Source organism: Eubalaena glacialis, chromosome 8, assembly GCF_028564815.1.
Source record: "Eubalaena glacialis isolate mEubGla1 chromosome 8, mEubGla1.1.hap2.+ XY, whole genome shotgun sequence".
Classification (NCBI taxonomy): domain Eukaryota; kingdom Metazoa; phylum Chordata; class Mammalia; order Artiodactyla; family Balaenidae; genus Eubalaena; species Eubalaena glacialis.
In genome coordinates this window covers 87,392,434-87,417,653 of record NC_083723.1, presented here as the reverse complement: position 1 = coordinate 87,417,653, position 25,220 = coordinate 87,392,434, and the positions used below count along the sequence as shown (strand labels likewise).

Below are 25,220 nucleotides of genomic sequence, written 5' to 3'. Positions count from 1 at the left end.
CTGGCATGAAAACAGTAACATTTTCATGCGAATACATGTTTGCCATAGATAAATTGGAAAATGCAGTGTTCTTACCAACTGTAAGAATTGCATATCCAAAAATTACCTTAGTTAGCAAGATCAAGTCTTCATTAAAATAATGGATCAGAGAAGAAAGAAATGGAATTAAATTTATTTTTAAATCACAGTAAACAGGCGTTCTAGAAAGTATTAACTTTCTGCTTTAAAAATATTCCATAGAGGGAAATTGATGTCTGTTGAGTGGCTTGATAACAGGGACTCTGGACCCAAACTGCTGTTAAACCCTGGCTCTTCCTCTTCTTAGCTCTGTGAACCAAGCTACATCACTCCTCTGTGCCTCAGTTTTCTCATCTGTACAGTGGGGATGATAATAACTCTACCTACCTTGTGGAATTGTTATGAAGATTAAATGAAAAGATACTTGTAAGGAGCTTAGAACAGTTCTTGTACATGGTCACTGCAATATTCTGAAGTAAATAGCTTACCTTTCTAGGCTGCTCACCTTCTAATTTGCTGAAATAAATTCCCCAAGTGTCTTATAATTCAGATTATGTCCTTTTCAAGTTTTCCAGCCAGCTGTTACTCGTCTGATATGTAATGCCTTATCCTTTAGTTTCCTCTCTTTTTGGTAAATCTCAGTCCAGTGCCTGTGTGAAGCTTGACCTTTTCCTAAATTATTTACACGATGCTTGAGGATATGCTTCTTGGGGCCGGGTGTTCTGTTTGTGCACTGAGAGGGCCTCTTGGACCCTCTGCACAAACCTGCCCACGTGATCCTGGGTAGGAGAGAGCCATGCTCCTTATCATGCACTCTTCTTTAAGAGGATTGAATGGAACTATATATAGACGAAAATATTAGGGATTTAACTCTATTTTGTTCACTAATATAAATCTTCATCCTCTCAAAGCCCATGTTGGCAAAAGCATGATTGTCAATAGATTATTCCCTCAACATCCCCCTGTATCTCCCTTAATTCCACCATCCAGGGGGTACGCATTGTTGACATGTTCTGCAATCCTTGAGGCCATATGTGCCTTGTGACAGAGTCTGACGCGGACCTGAGATGGGCACTAAGCCCTAGTACTCCCGCTCAAAGCCATGTGTGGTAAACGAGGCGTGTGGGGAGTGGGTAAGTGACACCCCCCCCTCCCCGGCAGGACTAGTTGTTGGTTGGCAGTTGATCTACAGAGGAGGATTACCTACTGTATTTTGGGTACATATCAGATTTGGGTTTTTTTTTCTGTGCAGTTGTGTAATTAATCTGCTTCCTTTATAAAGTTCCTCATTTTTTTATTAAGAGAACACCTATATTTGGATTTCAGAAAATTGGGGGAGAGAAGGCAGAGGACTGGGTCATTTTGCAGGTTGGAATATTTATTTTAAAGCAGTGGGTGAAGCGTGTGTGGAGGCTTCCAAAGTGCCCCTGTCACAGCAAGAGTGCTGAGACATGTGCTATGCAAAAGCTGGCGGACATCCCTCATCCCGTTTTATTAAAAGTGCATGAAGTGGGGCATAATAGAAACCATGTAGAAGAAAAGCATGTTGAGGGAGGCACGAGGAGGAAGGAAACCAAGGAAGGGAATGTGGGCATGTGTCCGTGGAAGGCTGGCCATGTGAGAACCATGAAGAATGCAGAAATTAGTAAATCAGGATTCCTACTTTTTGTAGGTTCATAATCAAGTGTGGGGATTCCGAACAGGTAGAGGAAATAAAAGGTCTATGGAAACACAAAGGAAGTGGAAGTTGGGCAGGGCTAGAGGGAAGTGCCTTTAACAAAGGGATGGGCTTTGGAGGATGACTCAATGGACTCCGTGAAGAGGGAAACCCAAGAGCTTAACATGTGCAGATACAAGCAGGGGTGTTTTATTTGATGAAGAGGTAGAAACTGTGGCTGCCTTTAGCATTCAGTCATGGGTCAGAGGAAAGTTAGGAGAATGGAGTAGGGGCAGACTGGGACGTGTTGAATGTTTTGCTAAGGTATTTGCATTTTATCCTAACACCGACAGGTAATCACTGAGTCTTTTTTTTTTTTTTTAATTCACATTTATTTATTTATTTATTTATTTATTTATTTATTTATGGCTGTGTTGGGTCTTCGTTTCTGTGCGAGGGCTTTCTCTAGTTGCGGCGAGCGGGGACCACTCTTCATCGCGGTGCGCGGGCCTCTCACTATCGCGGCCTCTCTTGTTGCAGAGCACAGGCTCCAGACACGCAGGCTCAGTAATTGTGGCTCACGGGCCTAGTTGCTCCGCGGCATGTGGGATCTTCCCAGACCAGGGCTCGAACCCGTGTCCCCTGCATTGGCAGGCAGATTCTCAACCACTGCGCCACCAGGGAAGCCCAATCACTGAGTTTTTAAGGGGAGTCATATACTGAGTACGAAAGACAAGAAAGAACGTCTTGGCCTGTCCTCTTTCCTTAATTTCGTATGTATCAGACTTAGGGTTACTTATTTTTAGCCCCTTTTGACAGCTCCCCAGCTCTGGTTAAGGCTCTGAGCCTCAGGTCAAGATGTCATCCATGGTCATGTGATGGCACACAGCACTTGCTGGGTCTTCAGTGAGGCACATCCCAGCTGCTCATTAATCAGCCTCTATCCCAACATAACCCTTCAGTGCCCATCTCACATGGTTGAACAGGCAATTATTTATATCCATGCTAAATTTGCTGTATGACAGTCTCTTAATGTGTCGCTTCTTAGAATAATTTTCTTTATAAAGGAAATTTCAATAAGGGCATGCAGAAATTGCTTCTTGGATGTGCTGTCCTTTGCCCTGCCTTGGACTATTTACCACCCAACTAGAATTTTCCTCTTTCTCTATCTTCCACTGTACCTCCCAATGCTGCAGCCACACCACCCCCAAAAGATAGGTAAAATATATTTCACATTTGGTTTTACATTACTAATATATACCACTAACTTGATACTCTTTTCCAAAGAATTCGTTCTTTTTCCTATTCTTTTCTTCTCTTTGGGCTAAGAAAGAGACCTTTCATAGACCTCTAAGTGGATCCAGAAACAATTACTTTGCCAAGAGGTAAGGTGTCAAGGATCCAGGTTCTGTTTTCCTGCAACTCTTAGGTGTTTCGGCCAGAGGACCAAGAAAAAGCACACATACAGAGCATATCAGTAAGACCATTTTTCAATTATAAGCTAACTTCTAGGAGTCACTTAGCTCACTCTTATCAGAAATCTTAATTTCCTGGAATTTCTGCACATTTTATCATTTGGTTAAACATCTTATAAGATGATGAGATGCTGCTCTATAATCTTCTAGGGGAACTGATACCTTCATGAAAGGAGGTTAAAGTGAATAAGATTTCACACAAACTAAACCTGGTACTAAATTCAAGATTTGGGGGAAAATTACACATCATATTTGTATTCTGCACAACACTTTATAGCTACCATTTATTGAGTGCTTATTATATGCCAGGCACTATGCTAAGTGTTTTATGGGAATCCTCTCACTATATCTTTACTCACTTCTACAGATATAAATTACTGTTATTATCATCATAATAATAGAGACTTGGTGACATTAAAGGACTTAGTTGAGAAGGTATAGAGGAAGAATTCTAGCCGCAGTCCTGACTCCTAACCACTTAGTACTCAAGTTTTTATGTGATTCATCACTCGTCCTTAATACACTGAAGTATCAAGTTAAGTGGAGTCCAGAATAACAGGAATCCTCAAATTACCTGAATTTTAATTCCATTAAAAAGAGAGAAAGGGTAGGGGAAGAAAGGCGATAGGAAGTTGTTACTTTATTCCACTCCTATTTAAACCCTGTTAATGGCTTCCCATTGCAGGTAGAATAAAGCCCACACTCCGTAATGTGATCTACAAAGAATTAGATGATCTGATGCCTGCCTACTTCTTCAGCCTCATCTTTTACTCGTCTCTCCTTGTCCTTGAACTCAAGGTCATATAGATAATGAGTGGCAGAGCTAGGATCCAAACTCAGGCAGAATGGCTCCAGGGCCACGCTCTTAACTACCTTGCTAGTTGGATGTATGGATGGATGAATGGGTAGATGAAGGAATGGGTGGGTGGATGGATGGATGAGTGGATCAGTGCATCGATGGACTGATGGATGGACAGTTAGGTGGACATGTACATGCGTGGATGGAAGGAAGGAAGGAAGGAAGAAAGGAAGGAAGGAAGGGAAGGAAGGAAGGATCTATAAATGAATGAAGGAAGTAAATGAGGGAGGGAGGAAACTAATTTCAAAGAGACTTGTGACTCTTAGAGTTTATATACAACTAGTCAAATCTATTATAGCTTTTCCATCAGCATCTGCAATACTCTTCAGTGAGATCAGGATCCCCATTCACAAAAGTAAATGCACACATATACTCTTTTATCCATCTAACAGGTGAAATTGAACTAAAGTCCAGGTGTGGAGAGGTACCTCTGAACAACATTGGAGTCTGATACCATTTAGGTGATTGGACTAGGATGCCTGCGTAGACAGGCTATATATTTTTGATCCAGCCAGTAAACGTGGCTGCATGAAATGCCAGTCCCTGGCTCCAGAGGTGATAGGCAGGGCAAATACAGCACTACTTCTGAAAGCCCATCAAAATCATCTGCAGTAGTTTTACACTGTCTGAAATGTTGTTCCTTTTTATTTGCTTAGAAAGCTCATATTCTACTTTTTTAACTTAACTTTTTTATGCCAGTGTAACTTAAATAAATAGAAGTGTTCAAATCCTGAAAGCACAACACAGCTCAGTGAATTTCCCAGTCACCAGCTATCCCTTTTGCTACTCCTTAGCTCAAGATAGAGAGTATTATGCAACCACCAGAGACAATTGTGGGCTGCCCTCCCCCCAATTTCTTCTTGTCTCCAAGAGAACAATACCCTGTTTCCACCACCATCGATAAATTTTCCATTTTGAGCTTTACATAAATAGGACCGCATAGTATGTTGTCCTTTGTAGAGGGCTCTGTTTGTTCAACATTGTGTTTTCTATTCATTCATGTTACTGTGTGCAGCATAGTTTTTAAAAATTATTTCTTTGTAGTAATTATGTTGCTATATGAATAAGCTATAATTTATCTAATGTATTGGATGGACATTTTGGTTACTTCAAGATTTTGGCTGTAACAAGTAGTGCCATTATTAACATTCAGGTACCTTTCTTATGTAGCACCTGTGTATGCATTTCTTTTGGGTTTATATCTTTGGGTAGAATTGCTGTGTCATTGGCTATGAATATTTTAGCTTGACTAAATACTGTCAAACTGCTTTTCAAAGTAGTTGAACCAATTTAAACTCCTAACAACAGTTTATGAGAATTCCATTTTTTCCACATTCTTATCCACACTTAGTTTTTTGTTTTTGTTTTTTTTTAATCTCTTCATTGTAGCCATTCTGGTGATGTTTGAAAATATCTCATTGTAGTTTAAATTTGTATTTCCCTGGTGATTAAAAAAGCCAAGCATCTTTTCATGTGTTTATTGGACACTTAGATATCTTATTTTGTGAAGTACCTATTTACATTTTGCCTATTTTTCTACTAGATTGTCTCTCTTTTTATTATTGATTTATAGGGATGTTTATATATTATGGATACCAGTTTTTTTTGCCAGGTAATGTTGCACGTTTTTCTCCTACCCTGAAGTTGCCATCCTTTTTGTATCTTTTGATGAACAGAGGTTCTTGATCTTAATATAAGCCAATCAACATTTTCCTTAGGGTTAATGATTTTTTTGGTCCTGTTTAAGAAATCTTTGCTCACCTCTAGGTTATGAATGTATTCTCCTGTATTTTATAGAAACTTCATTGTTTTTTCTTTCACATTGAGACCTATAATCTACTTAGAGTTGATTTTTGTAGATGGTGTGAGGTAGGGAGTCATAATTCATTTTTTAGATGCATATATAATTGGCTCAGCACAAGTTATTGAAAATTCTTTTCACTGTGGTGTCACCTTTTTCATAAATCTAGTGATTGTATGTAAAAGACTATATATGAGAAACTTAAAAGCTTTGCACAGCAAAGGAAACCATAAACAAGATGAAAAGACAACCCTCAGAATGGGAAAAAAAATTTGCAAGTGAAGCAACTGACAAAGGATTAATCTCCAAAATTTACAAGCAGCTCATGCAGCTCAATATCAAAAAAACAACAACCCAATCCAAAAATGGGCAGAAGACCTAAATAGACATTTCTCCAAAGAAGATATACAGATTGCCAACAAACACATGAAAGAATGCTCAACATCACTAATCATTAGAGAAATGCAAGTCAAAACTACAATGAGGTATCACCTCACACCAGTTAGACTGGCCATCATCAAAAAATCTACAAACAATAAGTGCTGGAGAGGGTGTGGAGAAAAGGGAACCCTCTTGCACTGTTGGTGGGAGTGTAAATTGATATAGCCACTATGGAGAACAGTATCGAGGTTCCTTAAAAAACTAAAAATAGAACTACCATAGAACCCAACAATCCCACAACTGGGCATATACCCTGAGAAAACCATAATTCAAAAAGAGTCATGTACCACAATGTTCATTGCAGCTCTATTTACAATAGCCAGGACATGGAAGCAACCTAAGTGTCCATCAACAGATGAATGGATAAAGAAGATGCAGCACATATATACAATGGAATATTACTCAGCCATAAAAAGAAATGAAATTGAGTTATTTGTAGTGAGGTGGATAGACCTAGAGTCTGTCATATAGAGTGAAGTAAGTCAGAAAGAGTAAAACAAATACCGTATGCTAACACATGTGTATGGAATCTAAAAAAAAAAAAAAAAAAAAAATGGTTCTGATGAACCTAGGGGCAGGACAGCAATAAAGACGCAGACATAGAGAATGGACTTGAGGACATGGGGAGGGGGAAGGGTAAGCTGGGACAAAGTGAGAGAGTGGCATGGACTTATATATACTACCAAATGTGAAATAGATACCTAGTGGGAAGCAGCCGCATAGCACAGGGAGATCAGCTCCGTGCTTTGTGACCACTTAGAGGGGTGGGATAGGGAGGGTGGGAGGGAGACACAAGAGGGAGGAGATATGGGGATATATGTATATGTATAGATGATTCACTATGTTATAAAGCAGACACTTAGCACCTATTGTAAAGCAATTATACTCCAATAAAGATGTTTAAAAAAAAAAAAAGACTGTATCTGAACTCCCTATCCTATTCTATTGTTCTGTTTTTCCATTCATGGACCAATATCAAGCTGTTTTAATTATTATAGTTTTATAATGTCTTTCTATCCACACGTATAATTGATCCAAATTTGTCATTTTACCTAAGTACCATAATAATTATTTTGCTATTAAAACTGGTAACAACTAGCACTTACTGATGCTTGTTTTATCTCAGTTAATATGTGAATCATGTATCACTTTAGATTTAATCTTAGCAGTAATCTGATAAGATGCATTGTCTTTTTTTATCATGAAAAAATTGAGGCCCAGAGGAAGGGTAAGTTGATAAAGGTCACATTGCTATTGCGTAGTGACACCAAGATTTGCACCCAGGCCGACCTTGCTCTAGAACCTGCTCTTTTATTAACATGTAACTGTGTGCCTGGGATGTGGCCTCAGGTCATTCTTGGTGAATCGGCTATCTTTTGATGCTAGTGTCTGATTTTCAGTCCTAACACTAGTCGGTATTTTTTTCTCTCTCCATGTCCTTAAAAAAAGGCCCAGAAGGAAAGTGAACAATGAAGCATTGGATTAGACCGTGTGTCTTTTTAGTGTCGATTTCATACTATTTTTAGGCATGAGAGAGGAGAGAAAAGAATATCCAGAGTTCTGTTAAACCAGGTTTCAGGAGCTGGGAAGAGATGAGCAGCTTTCAAGCCTCTGATCCCCTGTCCTGAAATAGCAGGGGTGGAAGCTTCTACACTGGCAGGAGCTCAGCAGTGGGGGAACTGCACATTTTGTCCTCACTCTCTTTGCCTTTTCACCTCTCCCACCTACAAAAGGTTTTGAACTTTTAGCATCTTCCTACACAGCACCAAAACTCCAAAACCAAGCTATCAAAGAATAGCCGTTCTAAAAATAGAAACTCACAGGTCACAAGGGTAAGATTTTTCTGCGAAGGTATAAAGAGACATTGCATCTGAGAATTCATGGGTATATTACCCAGACTGACCCTAGAGCCACAAAGAGTTCTAGTTTGAGTTTCCACGCTGTGGATACCTAGTAAGATTTTACTACCGCTCTGGCAGTTTTCATGTACTAAATGCTTTTGTGTTTATGGTTTATCCCCTTCTTCCTGTAGCTCAGAATTTTAAAACAAAATGCCCTTTGTGTAAGGCCAGTGCTTATCTCTCTTTCAAAGTGCACCATTTCCAAAGACTGTTGCAGTTGAAATAGCTCATTATTTCATGGTAAAAATACTCAAAGTTTGCCTAGTGCCTCCAAAACATGTGTCCCTGTATTCAATTGCAAATGGATTCACAGTCTCAGTATAACAAGGGTCATCAAAAGCATGGGACAGAGCTTTTCAGCATGTCAAAAATTATACTTGTCTAAGAAAATTCCCGTGAAAGTGCAGAAATTACATGCATTTGCCTGTGTCATCTTGTCATTCTATCTTTAGTCATGTAATTTTCTTATGTAATGGTCTGCATTAGGTGATATTAATAGATTGAAAGGGGCTGAAAACAAATAACAATTTTCTTATGAAAGGAAGAGTAACTACTAGCTCATCAAACATTTTCTAAGCATATCAAATGCCACTTTGATGCCCTAACACCCTAACTGAAATGTGTAGCCATCCTGTCATTCAAGGAAATAATACTTTAGGACATAAGGTTAAATGCAGGTGTAATCTCCAAGTTCTATAATTATTGATGGATATTAGGGACTTAAAAATACATTACGTGGTGTGTGTGTTTGTTTGTATGTGCGTGTGTGTAATGTCTTAGAATCTTAGACTTGGCAGGAACCTTACCAGCCCATTTACAGGTAAGAAACTTGGAGCCCTGGAGCTGAGGTGACCTTCTAAGGTCACAAGGCAGCACTAGAACCCTTTCTTTGTATGCACCTTTCATTGTTTACTTGCTGCACTGCAGTAGCCCTTGTTCTTTGAGCCTCCAATGATGATACGTGCCTCACTTCACATTATCCAATGAAAAATGGGAACAAATCTACTTTTTTTTTTAAAATTTATTTATTTATTTATTTTTGGCTGTGTTGGGTCTTCGTTTCTGTGCGAGGGCTTTCTCCAGTTGCGGCAAGCGGGGGCCACTCTTCATCACGGTGTGCGGGCCTCTCACTGTTGCGGCCTCTCCCGTTGCGGAGCACAAGCTCCAGGCGCGCAGGCTCAGTAGTTGTGGCGCACGGGCTTAGTTGCTCCGCGGTATGTGGGATCTTCCCAGACCAGGGCTCGAACCCGTGTCCCCTTCATTGGCAGGCAGATTCTCAACCACTGCGCCACCAGGGAAGCCCACAAATCTACTTTGAAAGGCTAAATGCTACATAAGTGTATAGCATTCTTATTTTTTATTTTTAAAACAAAGGTTTGTGGATTATAGAAGCTTTCAAAGTTGGCCTATTTATAAGTGAATTAGATGTCAGTAAATTAATAAGAACCCATTTTACCCTCAGCCCTGAAAATACCTTAATATTCCAGCCTTAAAAGACCAGTAAGTTGATTCTTTTTTTATAAAAGAGAATCTCGTGTTAAAAATAGTGTGCTTAAAAAAAGTTGGTTTTGAAAAAGTCTTGCTATTTTTGTCCCATTGAAAACTTCTCTTTAAATTTCATGTATAAAATCATTGCCTACAAATTCAACAGTTTTTTTCCTCAAAAAGTGTTTTTATCTTCCTTAAAAAGCAGTAGTAAACCTCCCCCTCTCTGTTTTTATCTGTTTGTTTAAACCTCTGAATTAAGGACCCTGTTCATGAGAGTCAGGCCATCCCTGTGAGCTGATACAAGCTCACGTTTATCACTGGGATGGCCTGGGCCAGGGTCCACTTGCTATATGATGAGAAGCATCATAATCCTGTTGGCTCACACTTGCACTGAGCTTACTCCCTGTAGGCACTGTTCCCTTTTAATCCCCACAGCCACCTGATGAAGTTTATACCACTGTTGCCCCCAGTTTACAGATGAGAACACTGAGACACTGACAGATGAAATGACTTGCCCAGGTGACTCAGCAGTAGGCAAAAGAACCAGGATTTGAACCGCAGCAGCCTGGCTCCCAGCATCTTTGCCCCCTTTCCACCATCATGAACTCTTGGGCGAGCCATTTTGCCTTTCTCACTACTCTTACCTGCAAAATAAGAGAGGGAAACAAATCAGATAATCTGGACCAGTCCTTCCTGCTCGATCATCCTCAATCCTGAATATCTGCAATTTGAATGTTTTTGAGGAAAACATTAATACTTATTGCTTTTTATTTATTAAGTATTAATACTTTTTCCTTGCCTCTAATACAGGAACATCCTTTTAAGGATGTAAAATCCCAAAACATATCAGTCTTTTCATTGTTTCTTTTGTAACATGTCAAGGAACAAATTGTTTTGATTTGCTGTTTGCCCATTCCTCATCCCAAGGGATGAGTCTCAAAGAATCTTCGGATGATGGCAAAGCCATCCTCATGTGGAGGTTGAAAACACTGGCTCTGGTGTAGAATGTTGGGTGTGATTCCTGGTCCTGTCACTGCAACAGTGATGGGCTTTGGAGCCAAGTCGACCTGAGTTTGAATCCCAGCTCTGCCACTTGAAAGCCATGTGACCTTGGACAATTTTCTAACTCTCCTATTTCTAATTTTATAAAAAGAAATTGATGTTATCTTCCTAGGGGCTTGATGTAATAAGTAACAGTAATGGTGCCTGGCATGTGGCTGGTGACAGTGGCATGGCCATTGTTGGTACTGTCACATGGCCAGGTGTTGTCCCTCAACAGGTGCTGGCTGTGCACTTATTGTGAGCCCCACTGGACTGCAGGTCAGGATGCTGGTTTCTGTTGAAGGAGGAATCCAAGGAGATCTAGGAGTGTGGGTGGAGAAATTAACTTTCAAAGTAGCAATCACAAGGAAATGCCCTGAGCTCTTGATATCAACTAAGGCAGGAAGCTGCTGCTGTGTCAACTGAACTGTGGGTTTCCAATGCTTGTTTGGAGCCACCTAAAAAAAGGCTCACGATGGAAGGCTTAATTTCTCCAAGTTTCACCTTTCTTACATATACAATGAGGTTAAGCATCATGCCTACCTCCTGGGTTGCTGTGAAGATAACGTCTGTAGAGCCCTTGGTGAGTTATATACAATCTTCTGTTCCCCCCCATCCCTATTATTAACGATGTTGTTTCCCTCCCTCTTTACCCAAACAAGAGACGGGCTTGTTGGTCTCAGTTTTGTTTGGCTAGCTCAGCTCCAGTAGTCCCCTAAAACTTTAACTAGGGCATAAAGTACACATATAATCACACTAGCCCCCAAAAAGATACTGCCATAATGTGATTAATAATGAGGTTTTGTATGGCGATAGTGGTTTAAAGTGCTTCTGTAGACTGGTAAATTTTATTGCTTCAATGCTTATGAAAGTGACAGCTCATTGCCTAGGGCAGCAAACACATAATCCTGTGTTTACTTTTCAAGTTCCTTAAATAGCTTTGTGTATCAGGTCAGAACTTCACTTTTGCCATCTCTACTGGTAATGAGCTGGAGTGGGATGACTTATATGTTCTTGCCTCTAATTTCTGAGATGTAACAGGCTTGACTAAGAATTGGAGGAATCAAAAAACAGCCTATGTTCCTGGAAACAATATGCTGGCACGACATTCATTGTTATCACCACCGCCTTGTTCCAACTTTCATCCTTTCAAAGCACTTTCCTGTGAATCGTCTCATTTGAGCCTCTCCATAGCCTATGGGGAAGGCAAAGGAGGTTTCATTTACATTTTTTAGCTTAGAAAATCAAGGCTTAGAAAGGTGAAGTGACTAGCTTCTCATTACCATGGGCTGGACTTGAACTCAAACCTTCTGCCCTCAGACCCAAACCTTTTCTGCATGACTGCAAGCTGCTGCTAACCTATGCCCTTACCTTCTCTGAAAGAAAACAGCATTTACTATGATAAAGTGTGAAGATAGAAGAGGATTGTGTATAAGTGTGTCCCTACCAAAGCAGAGCATGTCCTCATAGGTTTGATCAGGGTTCACTCACCAGGGGCCTTCACCCGAGGATCCTCTCTAAGTAGAATTCATGTTCAACTACACGGTGGGCAGCAGGGTCTTCCCCAAGTACAGAAGTTCTCTGCTGTAAACCCTACTCCCGCCCCACTCCATCCTCCTCTCCGGGGCTTCCAGAGCTTAAAATTCTATCATTTGGGGTCTTGAAGACGAATTGGTCTTTAAATAGATTCCAATTAAAATCAGAATTCTTTCACTGTAAGTAACAGCTTATATTTAAAGAAAAAAAATTTAGAATCTTGTTTTGGGGGGGTCACAAAGCCTGCTTCCTTGGGCTCCAGTGTCCTCATCCCTTAAGACATGAACAGTAAGACGCGTTCTAAAGATCAAATGAATGTACGTAAAAGGGCTATAAAAATGTCAGCTTGACAGAGAGCTGAGAAGGAAGGGGCTGGTGTACTGGTCTGGGAAGGAGGAGAGAGGTGGCCGTACCTAGAACTCAGAGCACTGGGTCTGACCATTACAAAGGAAGCTTTGTAATGGGGTGCCTTGAAGGCAGTCTGACTGACTTCAGGGTTTGGTCCAGGACTGAACCAGTTGCAGCCTTCAAAGCCACTTGGGTTGCTTTGACCTCCAGCCATCTGTGTCTGAGAATGTAAAACAAATGGTTAATGGTGTCTGAGGTTAATGATCTCAAATATCCCCTACTTAATGCCATAAGAGGAAAAAGAGCCCCCTGGAGAAATAAGGATGCTATTTTCAAAATTGCAATTAATTGTGTATTTGGGAAAACTTATCTTCTGCCAGTTATTCTATTGAGAAGTAGGAAATTAAGGGTGATGGAAGAGCTGTGACTGACAGGGCAGTTTGAATAACCTTTATAAGGTCAAGAAGGCAGATGCAGAGCCCATATTCAACACCAGGGTTCCTGGACCAAAGCCATAAGGATCATATCATGGAGTGAGTTAGGAGCTCACTTCCTGCAGTCAAAATATGTGCCTAAGGGTAGGTCTGACCATCTGACCTTAAACTGTGAAGTTTCACGGTGACTACCCTTTGGTTGCCTTTTCAAAATGCCTTTTTTCCCACTGTGGCTTGAGCCAAATATGCCTCTCGTCATCTCCCTTTGGAGCATGTGTCTGTATCCTCTCATTTCCCTTCTCAGACTTCCTCCCTTCTTTCCCTCCTCTTTCCTCCAGCTAGTGAGACCTGCAACGATTTCCACCCGATGTTCTTCACCCACGACAGATCCTTCGAGGAGTTTTTCTGCATCTGTATCCAGCTCCTGAACAAGACATGGAAGGAAATGAGGGCAACCTCTGAAGACTTCAACAAGGTAAGGAGAATCTGAAGCAGAGACAGAAGCTCCCTGTGTCCCTGGTGGAGGCCCACCCACCTTTGCATGGTCCCTTCGCTGGGTGTGGGAGGAGAATGAGGACGACTGTGGTTTGAGGTGACGTTAAGGATGGAGAAAGAAAGGCATACCTGTACAGACAGGAAGCTGTGTGTCAGCGATGCTCTTGTCTCTCTAGGGATAAGCTTGGAGCAGCTTTGTTCCCTTTGGCTTACTAAGCAGGGGCCACCAGCAGAGACCCTTTCTTGAGAAATATTGATAAGATGAACTTTTTCCTTTAAAGGCCTTGGTCCGGGATGCCTTGTTATTAGAGATCTAGTGGGGAAAATGCCTCCACTCCACCTGTGCAGATGGCTGCCAGGGAGAGAATGAGATGAGGAAGGCTGCTCTGGTCACTTGGTTTCTTTGTGAGTTATGGCTGTGTTGAGATAACTGCCCTTTGCTCTGTCACAACGAGTATTAAAATGCAAGACCTCTTTCAGGGAGTTGAATAAGTTTATATGGAACATGTCTTGGTTTACAGAAAGCATTTGGTTTTTTTGAAGAGTGTGAATTTCACATTTCTGTTTGTGAGTGAATGTTGGGTGGAGAGAAGAGTGCTGACCAACTTAAAGGAAGCGGAAGCATCGTGTACACTTTTCAAGATAAACAAAATCTTTATCCTTAGAGCAAAGCCTTGTTAGCAATCATGACATGGCTAGTAATAACTGATGGTTGGGACAGGTATGCTTAGGTCTTTAATCATTCTGGTTTGCTACCATATGTGACTCTGGGTTTGGTTGGCCCCATCACCCATGCCTGCTGACCTGGTACTGGGGACATAACTGTTTCTAAGAGTCTAAGTGTCTGGTCTCACAGTCATCCCGTGGGGCCTTCATGGGTTTGTGCTTGGGGCATAACATGATATCTGAATTCCAGCGTCATTTGATGTTCTTGTTGGTCTTTGCCTCCCAGTCCTCTTTTTTCTGAACTTATGTCTGGTCCTTCTTTTCCACCATATTTCTGGTCCATGGCATCTTGAACCAATATTGGTTAAAAAGAAAGAAAACTGGGAAGAGGACACTCTTCCCCAAGCCTTCCCCAAGGTTAGAACCTGACAGTCTCCATCAGTATAATGATCTTACCTGCAGTTGTAGCAGAGAACACCATTCCACCCCAGTCATCCTGAGCCATCTATTCAGTTCCTTTCTTTTCCGTTTTTGTGAATCTGTTGCATGTTTTTGATTTGTGGTTACCATGGTTTTCTAGTACCATAACTGTATCGACTTGCTTTAGGCTGGTAAGTTCAGTCGTGTAAGTTCAAACACATTGTAAAAGATCTACATTTTTTACTCCCCTCCCCTACAATTTGTGATTTTGATGCCCTATTTTACATCTTCATGTTTATTCTATTGCTGTTCATTGTGGTTATAATCACTTTTACAACATTTTTTGATTGTTTTTTACTCTGTGTACTGGCCTAAGTGACCTTCAGTCCTTTTATATATTTGTCTGGGCCATCTATTTAACTCATTGAAATAGGCCCCAGGACTCCCCTCTGTGGAAAACACCGATCTGTAAATTGCATGCTAGAGCTGCAAGTGTCTGAGCAACTATAGCCAAGGACAGACATGATTCAGGAGGGGAGGTGGAGGAAAGAAGCCCATTAATTCCCTTATGATTGTTAACTGCAGCCTCCTAAGTGTACTTCCCTTGATTATGAGGGACTTTGCAGTTCAGGTGCAATTATCCTTGGGAGAGAGGGAAGAAGGAGCACAGAGACCTTTGTTCAATCAGGCCAAAAAAAAAGGGGAAAGTTAAATCAGTAGTCTCTGAAATTGCTATGGCCACGTTGCTTCTGGATCAGTTCAACTCTTCCTGTACTGTACTGTTTCTGAAAGCCATCCAGTCCTCAGCTCTTGTGTCCTGGGACACTTATTCCTGCAAGAGAAGGAGACTTCACTGACTCTCATGTGTTCTGGCACTGAGCTATCCACCTGCTGAGGGCATTTCATTCATCCCGCTTCTCCAGAATTACAGAAATCTGCATTTCTGTAAATGATAAAATCAAATATTATTGCTGTTGATCTATGCACAGATAAGGTATATAGAAAACGTTACCAAATTCCTGCAAAGGAATGGCTCAAGGGAATGAGTGCTTAGACACTTAATTTCTGTAGAACTTACAAGTTTAGGACATGAAGCCCCAAGAATACATACACGGTTAGCAAAGGAAACCAGAGGCCTCAGTCTGGAGTTGCTGAGAGGGGCTTCAGGGAGGAGGCGAGCATGGCTCTCAGGTCCGTGTTATTCATGGTGGCTGTGTGCTCGGGTTGGTGGAGATGATATTCTCATTGCGCAGGGTGAGGTCCCGCTAGGTGATGGCAAGACCCCCCAAAGGGTCATGCTGAAACCTTTTTGTAATTAACTTATATGGCTGCAAAAACTTCCTGCAGCAAGATCTAAGAGCCAGGTTCCAGTACAGTTTCTTACTGTGGCCCTAGTGCCATCTTTTTGCATTGGACAATTGTAAACTAGCTGTGATGTTACACAGCTGCTGCCAAGTAGGGATGGTAGTTTATGGCCGTGGGCAGGGAGCTGGAGGCCTGAGAGGCAGAGGGTCCCACTCCACATGTCCATTCATTGGTTAAGAATGGATATCAGAGGAGGATCAGGGATGGGTATGACAAGGCATTTCAATGTTCTACATAAACTATGTCTGCTTTTCTCTTTCTAATACTATGCATGCCTTACTTTTGTAACCAGAAAAGTTTATCAGTGATATACTTTTTATCACGTGTATTATTACTTTCCTAATACTGCTGGAACATATTGCCACAAACTTAGTGGCGTGAACAATACAAATTTATTATCTTACAGTTCCATAATTCAGAAGCCAAAAATGGGTCTCCCAGGGCTAAAATCAAGGTGTCAGCAGAGCTATGTTCCTTTCTGGAGGCTCTTGGGGAGAATTCATTTCATTGTCTGTTCCAGGTTCTGGAAACTGCCTGCATTCCTTGTCTCAATGGCCCTCTTTGTCCATCTTCAAAACCAGCAACTGCAGGTTCAGTCGTTTCCACGTCACTTATCACTCTGATCCCTCTTCTGCTTCCATCTTTCACTTGTAAGGACCCCTGTGATTACATTGGACCACCTGGATAATCCAGGGTAATCTTTCCTATTTTAAGGTCAGTTGATTAGCAACCTCAATTTCACCTGCAACCTAAATTCCCTTTTGCCATAAAAGGAAATATATTCACAGATTATGGGGATTAGAATATGGACATCAATGGGGAGCCATTATTCCGCTTACCATAATGTGTATTTAAGTTGTAAGTGCATTAGATTTGTAGCTGTGGGTATCAATTTAAATGAATGAAACATGGACAGATGAGCTTTTTTGTTGTTGTTCTTTTGGCTGGTAGACTAGCATAATACCTGTTGCAGAGTTCTGCTAGTGGTTGCTCAAATTCAGATATAATTATGTCCTTTTTCTTTTATTTCTCTTTTTTGTCTCTTTGGCCTTAACAACAACAAAAAAAAAGGACCCTGTGTGAGTTCCTCTAATTCGATGTGAAGAATGTCTTTTCTGATTTTTTCCTGCTGCCTATCAGCCACCTTTTGCTTTACCAGATAATAAATTGGGAAAGAGAGAAAAGCTGAAATTTTAATCAGTTCACTTTTCTTCTTGTTATTAACTTGGTAGCAGAAGAGATTGAATTTAGGAACAAATGTGGGTTTGGTGTTACTGGTAGATTTAACGTTTTTCCTGTTTCCTAAGATTGTCCAAATGGGAATTCAGAAGTATCTAAAAAGAGGCCAACATGAGACACAGTTTCTTTGAACTTTCTTGGACATCTTTTCAGGCTTTCACCACTTTGAATGGAAGCATAGATGGTGGATTTAATTGTTGACCTGAGACCCAGGGTTCTGTAAGAAAGGCTTAGCTATCTGCCTTCTTTAGCTCATTACTGGAGAAGCAGTATCCCTCTCTAAAATTGTGATTTTTTCCAACAAACAATATCAGATTCCAGCAGACACAGGAATCTCTTCTACAACCCACCTTGGTGGGGACACTAGTTGGTAGATACCTAGTGCTTGGTAGTTAATGCTGCTGCTGGAAGTGAGTGTTTGGAAAAGCAGCTGTCTTTCCTGCTCCTCCAGACCTGGGAAACAGCAGATGTGATGTTTTTTATTTATTTAAGAGACGTAGAATTAGAGAGTGGTTAAAATATTTATTCTTTGAAAGGTACTTTCTTACAGTTTCTCAATATAGTAGTTTCTGCAGAGTAATCCATTGATTCAGGCCATTGAGTTTGTATTCTGTGTTTTTGTCTTTCATTACCAATATTTCAGAGCATGCATTATTCATTGTCACGGGAAGAGCTAAACCAGAGCTGGATACCTTGGCACCCAAGTGGCCCCATAATTATTTCATTGAAGCCTTTATTTATTTATTTTTAACATCTTTATTGGAGTATAATTGCTTTACAATGGTGTGTTAGTTTCGGCTTTATAACATAATGAATCAGCTATACATATACATATATCCCCATATCTCCTCCCTCTTGTGTCTCCCTCCCACCCTCCCTATCCCACCCCTCTAGGTGATCACAAAGCACTGAGCTGATCTCCCTGTGCTATGTGGCTGCTTCCCACTAGCTATCTATTTTACATTTGGTAGTGTTTATATGTCCATGCCACTCTCTCACTTCGTCCCAGCTTACCCTTCCCCCTCCCCATGTCCTCGAGTCCATTCTCTATGACTGCGGCTTTATTGCTGTCCTGCCCCTAGGTTCATCAGAACCATTTTTTTTTTTTAGATTCCATATATATGTGTTAGCATACGGTATTTGTTTTACTCTTTCTGACTTACTTCACTCTGTAACAGACTCTAGGTCCATCCAACTCACTACAAATAATTCAATTTCGTTTCTTTTTACGGCTGAGTAGTATTCCACTGTATATATGTGTCACATCTTCTTTATCCATTCATCTGTCGATGGACACTTAGGTTGTTTCCATGTCCTGGCTATTGTAAATAGAGCTGCAATGAACATTTTGGTACATGACTCTTTTTGAATTATGGTTTTCTCAGGGTATATGCTCAGTAGTGGGTTTGCTGGGTCGTATGGTAGTTCTATATTTAGATTTTTAAGGAACCTCCATACTGTTCTCCATAGTGGCTATATCAATTTACATTCCCACCTACAGTGCAAGAGGGTTCCCTTTTCTCCACACCCTCTCCAGCATTTATTGTTTGTAGATTTTTTGATGACGGCCACTCTGACTGGTGTGAGGTGATACCTCATTGTAGTTTTGATTTGCATTTCTCTAATGATTAGTGATGTTGAGCATCCTTTCATATGTTTGTTGGCAATCTGTGTACCTTCTTTGGAGAAATGTCTATTTAGGTCTTCTGCCCATTTTTGGATTGGGTTGTTTGTTTATTTGCTATTGAGCTGCATGAGCTGCTTATAAATTTTGGAGATTAATCCTTTGTCAGTTGCTTCATTTGCAAATATTTTCTCCCATTCTGAGGGTTGTCTTTTCACCTTGTTTATGGTTTCCTATGCTGTGCAAAAGCTTTTAGGTTTCATTAGGTCCCATTTGTTTATTTTTGTTTTTATTTCCCTTTCTCTAGGAGGTGGGTCAAAAAGGATCTTGCTGTGATTTATGTCATGGAGTGTTCTGCGTGTGTTTTCCTCTAAGAGTTTTTTTTCTTTTTTTCCTCTAAGAGTTTTATAGTATAGTGTCTGACCTTACATTTAGGTCTTTAATCCACTTTGAGTTTATTTTTGTGTATGGTGTTAGGGAGTGTTCTAATTTCATTTTTTTTACATGTAGCTGTCCAGTTTTCCCAGCACCACTTATTAAAGAGGCTGTCTTTTCTCCATTATATATTCTTGCCTCCTTTATCAAAGATAAGGTGACCATATGTGCGTGGGTTTATCTCTGGACTTTCTATCCTGTTCCACTGATCTATATTTCTGTTTTTCTGCCAGTACCATACTGTCTTGATTACTGTAGCTTTGTAGAATAGTCTGAAGTCTGGGAGCCTGATTCCTCCAGCTCCGTTTTTCTTTCTGAAGATTGCTTTGGCTATTCGGGGTGTTTTGTCTTTCCATACAAATTGTGAAACTTTTTGTTCTAGTTCTGTGAAAAATGCCATTGGTAGTTTGATAGGGATTGCACTGAATCTGTAGATTGCTTTGGGTAGTAGAGTCATTTTCACAATGTTGATTCTTCCAATCCAAGAACATGGTATATCTCTCTATCTGTTTGTATCATCTTTAATATCTTTCATCAGTGTCTTATAGTTTTCTGAATACAGGTCTTTTGTCTCCTTAGGTAGGTTTATTCCTAGGTATTTTATTCTTTTTGTTGCAGTGGTAAATGGGAGTGTTTCCTTAATTTCTCTTTCAGATTTTTCATCATTAGTGTATAGGAATGCAAGAGATTTCTGTGCATTAATTTTGTATCCTGCTACTTTACCAAATTCATTGATTAGCTCTCTTAGTTTTCTGGTAGCATCTTTAGGATTCTCTATGTATAGTTTCATGTCATCTGCAAACAATGACAGCTTTACTTCTTTTCCAATTTGGATTCTTTTTATTTCTTTTTCTTCTCTGATTGCTGTGGCTAAAACTTCCAAAACTATGTTGAACAATAGTGGTGAGAGTGGACAGCCTCTTCTCGTTCCTGATCTTAAAGGAAATGGTTTCAGTTTTTCACCATTGAGAACGATGTTGGCTGTGGGTTTGTCATATATGGCCTTTATTATGTTGAGGTAAGTTCCCTCTATGCCTACTTTGTGGAGGGTTTTAATCATAAATGGGTGTTGAATTTTGTCGAAAGCTTTTTCTGCATCTATTGAGATGATCATATGGTTTTTCTCCTTCATTGGTTAATATGGTTTATCACGTTGATTGATTTGCATATATTGAAGAATTCTTGCATTCCTGGGATAAACGCCACTTAATTATGGTGAATGATCCTTTTAATGTGCTGTTGGATTCTGTTTGCTAGTATTTGTTGAGGATTTTTGCATCTATGTTCATCAGTGATATTGGCCTGTAGTTTTCTTTCTGTGTGACATCTTTGTCTGGTTTTGGTATCAGGGTGATGGTGGCCTCGTAGAATGAGTAGGGGAGTGTTCCTCCCTCTGCTATATTTTGGAAGAGTTTGAGAAGGATAGGTGTTAGCTCTTCTCTAAATATTTGAGAGAATTTGCCTGTGAAGCCATCTGGTCCTGGGCTTTTGTTTGTTGAAAGATTTTTAATCACAGTCTCAATTTCAGTGCTTGTGGTTGGTCTGTTTACATTTTCTATTTCTTCCTGGTTCAGTCTCAGAAGGTTGTGCTTTTCTAAGAATTTGTCCATTTCTTCCAGGTTGTCCATTTTATTGGCATATGGTTTCTTCTAGCAATTTCTCATGATCCTTTGTATTTCTGCAGTGTCAGTTGTTACTTCTCCTTTTTCATTTCTAATTCTATTGATTTGAATCTTCTCCCTTTTTTTCTTGATGGGTCTAGCTAGTGGTTTATCAATTTTGTTTATCTTCTCAGAGAACCAGCTTTTAGTTTTACTCATCTTTGCTATTGTTTCCTTCAATTTCTTTTTCATTTGTTTCTGATCTGATCTTTATGATTTCTTTCCTTCTGCTAACTTTGGGGGTTTTTTGTTCTTCTTGCTTTAGGTGTAAAGTTACGTTGTTTATTTGAGATGTTTCTTGTTTCTTGAGGTAGGATTGTATTGCTATAAACTTCCCTCTTAGAACTGCTTTTGCTACATCTCATAGGTTTTGGGTTGTCATGTTTTCATTGTCATTTGTTTCTAGGTATTTTTTGATTTCCTCTTTGATTTCTTCAGTGATCTCTTGGTTATTAAGTAGTATATTGTTTAGCCTCCATGTGTTTGTATTTTTTACAGATTTTTTCCTGTAATTGATACCTAGTCTCATAGTGTTGTGGTCAGAAAACATACTTGATACGCTTTCAATTTTCTTAAATTTACCAAGACTCTATTTGTGACCCAAGATATGATCTATCCTGGAGAAAGTTCCATGAGCACTTGAGAAGAAAGTGTAATCTGCTGTTTTTGGATGGAATGTCCTATAAATATCAATTAAGTCCATCTTGTTTAATGTGTCATTTAAAGCTTGTGTTTCCTTATTTATTTTCATTTTGGATGATCTGTCCATTGGTGAAAGCGGGGTGTTAAAGTCCCCTATTATGATTGTGTTACTGTCGATTTCCCCTTTTATGGCTGTTAGCATTTGCCTTATGTATTGAGGTGCTCCTATGTTGGGTGCATAAATATTTACAATTGTTACATCTTCTTCTTGGATTGATCCCTTGATCATTATGTAGTGTCCTTTGTCTCTTGTAGTAGTCTTTATTTTAAAGTCTATTTGGTCTGATATAAGAATTGCTACTCCAGCTTTCTTTTGATTTCCATTTGCATGGAATATCTTTTTCCATCCCCTCATTTTCAGTCTGTATGTGTCCCTAGGTCTGAAGTGTGTCTCTTGTAGGCAGCATATGTATGGGTCTTGTTTTTGTATCCATTCAGCCAGTCTATGTCTTTTGGTTGGTGCATTTCATCCATTTACATTTAAGGTAGTTATCGATATGTGTGTTCCTATTACCGTTTTCTTAATTGTTTTGGGTTTGTTATTGTAGGTCTTTTCCTTCTTTTGTGTTTCCTGCCTAGAGAAGTTACTTTAGCATTTGTTGTAGAGTTGGTTTTGTGGTGCTGAATTCTGTTAGCTTTTGCTTGTCTGTAAAGGTTTCAATTTCTTCGTCAAATCTGAATGAGATCCTTACTGAATAATCTTGGTTGTAGGTTTTTCCCTTTCATCACTTGAAATATGTCCTGCCACACCCTTCTGGCTTGCAGAGTTTCTGCTGAAAGATCAGCTGTTAACTTTATGGAGATTCCCTTGTATGTTATTTGTTGTTTTTCCCTTGCTGCTTTTAATATTTTTTGTTTGTATTTAATTTTTGTTAGTTTGATTAATGTGTCTTGGTGTGTTTCTCCTTGGATTTATCCTGTATGGGACTCTCTGCACTTTCTAGACTTGATGGACTATTTCCTTTCCCATATTAGGGAAGTTTTCAACTATAATCTCTTCAAATATTTTCTCAGTCCCTTTCTTTTTCTCTTCTTCTTCTGGGCCCCCTAAAATTCGAATGTTGGTGTGTTTAATGTTGTCCCAGAGGTCTCTGAGACTGTCCTCAATTCTTTTCATTCTTTTTTCTTTATTCTGTTCTGCAGTATTTATTTCCACTATTTTATCTTCCAGGTCACTTATCCATTCTTCTGCCTCTGTTATTCTGCTATTGATTCCTTCTAGAGAATTTTTAATTTCATTTCTTATGTTATTCATCATTGTTTGTTTGCTCTTTAGTTCTTCTTGGTCCTTGTTAAACATTTCTTGTATTTTCTCCATTCTATTTCTGAGATTTTGGATCATCTTTACTATCATTAGTCTGAATTCTTTTTCTAGGTTTAGGTTAGTCTAGGTTCTAGACTGCCTATTTCCTCTTCATTTGTTTGGTCTGGTGGGTTTTTACCTTGCTCCTTCATCTGCTGTGTGTTTCTCTATCTTTTCATTTTGTTTAACTTACTGTGTTTGGGGTCTCCTTTTCGCAGGCTGCAGGTTCATAGTTCCTGTTGTTTTTGGTGTCTGTCCCCAGTGGCTGAGGTTTGTTAAGTCGGTTGTGTAGGCTTCCTGGTGGAGGGGACTGGTGCCTGTGTTCTGGTGGTTGAGGCTGGATCTTGTCTTTCTGGTGGGCAGGACCACATCCAGTGGTGTGTTTTGGGGTATCTGTGACCTTATTATGATTTTAGGCAGCCTCTCTGCTAATGGGTGGGGTTGTGTTTCTGGCTTGCTAGTTGTTTGGCATATGGTGTCCAGCACTGTAGCTTGCTGGTCGTTTAGTGGAGCTGGGTCTTAGTGTTGAGATGGAAATCTCTGGGAGAGGTCTCGCCATTTGATATTACGTGGAGCCGGGAGGTCTCTGGTGGACCAATGTCCTGAACTCGGCTCTCCCACCTCAGAGGCACAGGCCTGACACCCAGCCGGAGCACCAAGACCCTGTTTGCCACACAGCCAGGTACGTGGGGAGTTTCTTGCCTTTCGGGAAGTCTGAGTTCTTCTGCCAGCGTTCAGTAGGTGTTCTGTAGGAGTTGTTCCACATGTACGTGTATTTCTGATGTATTTGTCTGGAGGAAGGTGATCTATGCATCTTACTCCTCCACCATCTTGAAGGTCTCTCGAAGCCTTTATTTTTGAGCGGGGGCAGGCTTTAGGAAAGAGGACGCCAGTGATTTGGCTATTTCAGGTATGGGAATCTCATTTAATGATTTTGTGGCTGACTGCTCCACTTTAAAAATTCACATAAGGTATACACGTCAAAATCTGTACCTGTGTGTGTAGCAGCGTTTCTCAACCTGCCTATACATTAGAATCACCTCAGGGGCTTTTGAAAGCCCTGTTGTCCCAGTGCCCAACTGTACCACATGCCAATTAAATCCTTGGGGTGGAGCCAATGCTATCGATGAAGATTTTCACTAAGTTAGATTTGATCACTAAAGGTGAATTGTGTCCGTAGAATTACCATCAGTTGACACATGTAACACGTCACCAACTCACGGCATGCGTTGATGAAGTACTGTGTCTGTTGGTCTGCAAGGCTCAGGCTCTAATCCTGATTCTTCTACTCAGGAGCTCTATGCCTGAAAGTTTAAAAAAAAAAAGTGGATACCAGTATTCCATCGCTGTCTCTTATGGTGGTGTGATCTTAAGTTGAAGTAATAAATGTAAAAAGACTTTGAGGAAGTAAAATATTGTATGCAGTTGTAAAGTGTTCTTTTTGTATGTAATAGGATAGATCCTGTTTATACAATATGAGTAAATTGCCCTTTTCACAAGAAGACATTTTTTGGCCATTATGTTAAAAAAAAGGGAAGAAAGAAAAGTGAAGCTGTCTTTGTACCCCCAATTAAGTTCTGAACTGAATTAAACACCTCATTTAACTTTGGCGGAAATAAGGTTTCAGCTTAAAATTTGGCGGTGTCTTTCTCCAAACAACTTTATTAAGTACCTTGGTTTTCCACGTGACAAGCCATGAGTAGCAGCCTAAAAATCAGCAGGTCCCACAGTTTTCATGTACTTAATGGCTGGCAAGAGTTAAGGCCTCTCCAGCAATTATCTAGTTGCCCAGACCTCTCCAGGGATGGCTGAGCCTTCTAGATACCATCAAAATATTTGCTCATAGCATTAGTGTTACCTCAGATACTATCAGAGTGGGCATTAAAAACCAAGATCAAATGACTTTGCCATGCTTTCAAATTACCGGAACGGAAGAAACTAATGATTTGAAAAATGTAGTCACTCTAGAGTGAAAGCACTATTTTGAAACGTTACCCGGCAGCATAAGAAGCAAAGCACACATGATAGAGTTTATACTCAGGCTCGCAGATGAGAACCCATCCCTTGAAAGAGGAGAGGCTGTGCACGGGGAGAACCCAGGCCCATCAAACAAAGCTGCAGCTGCCTCTGGCTAAGCTACCAGCTTCTTCCGAGTCCATGGGTGAAAATATCCATTCAGTAGGAAGAATCGGAGAGCAGGACACAGGACAGAGGAAACATCCTGAGAAGTCCCCTGGAAGGTTATCCATGGAAAATAACCTCTAACTCGTCACATCTAATGGATTATGGTGTGGTATAGAAAAGGGATTGT

General features: G+C 40.2%; 1 protein-coding gene across 3 annotated transcripts in view; it reads left to right on the top strand.

Annotated features, from left to right (window-relative positions):
- ELMO1 (engulfment and cell motility 1) overlaps positions 1 to 25,220 on the top strand; it is a 560,600-nt gene that overhangs the window by 364,625 nt on the left and 170,755 nt on the right. For all 3 annotated transcript variants that reach the window (XM_061198670.1, XM_061198671.1, XM_061198669.1), the window contains one exon: positions 13,338 to 13,474. In XM_061198670.1, coding sequence (XP_061054653.1) covers positions 13,338 to 13,474 — 137 coding nt within the window. The remainder of the gene's footprint in view (positions 1 to 13,337; positions 13,475 to 25,220) is intronic.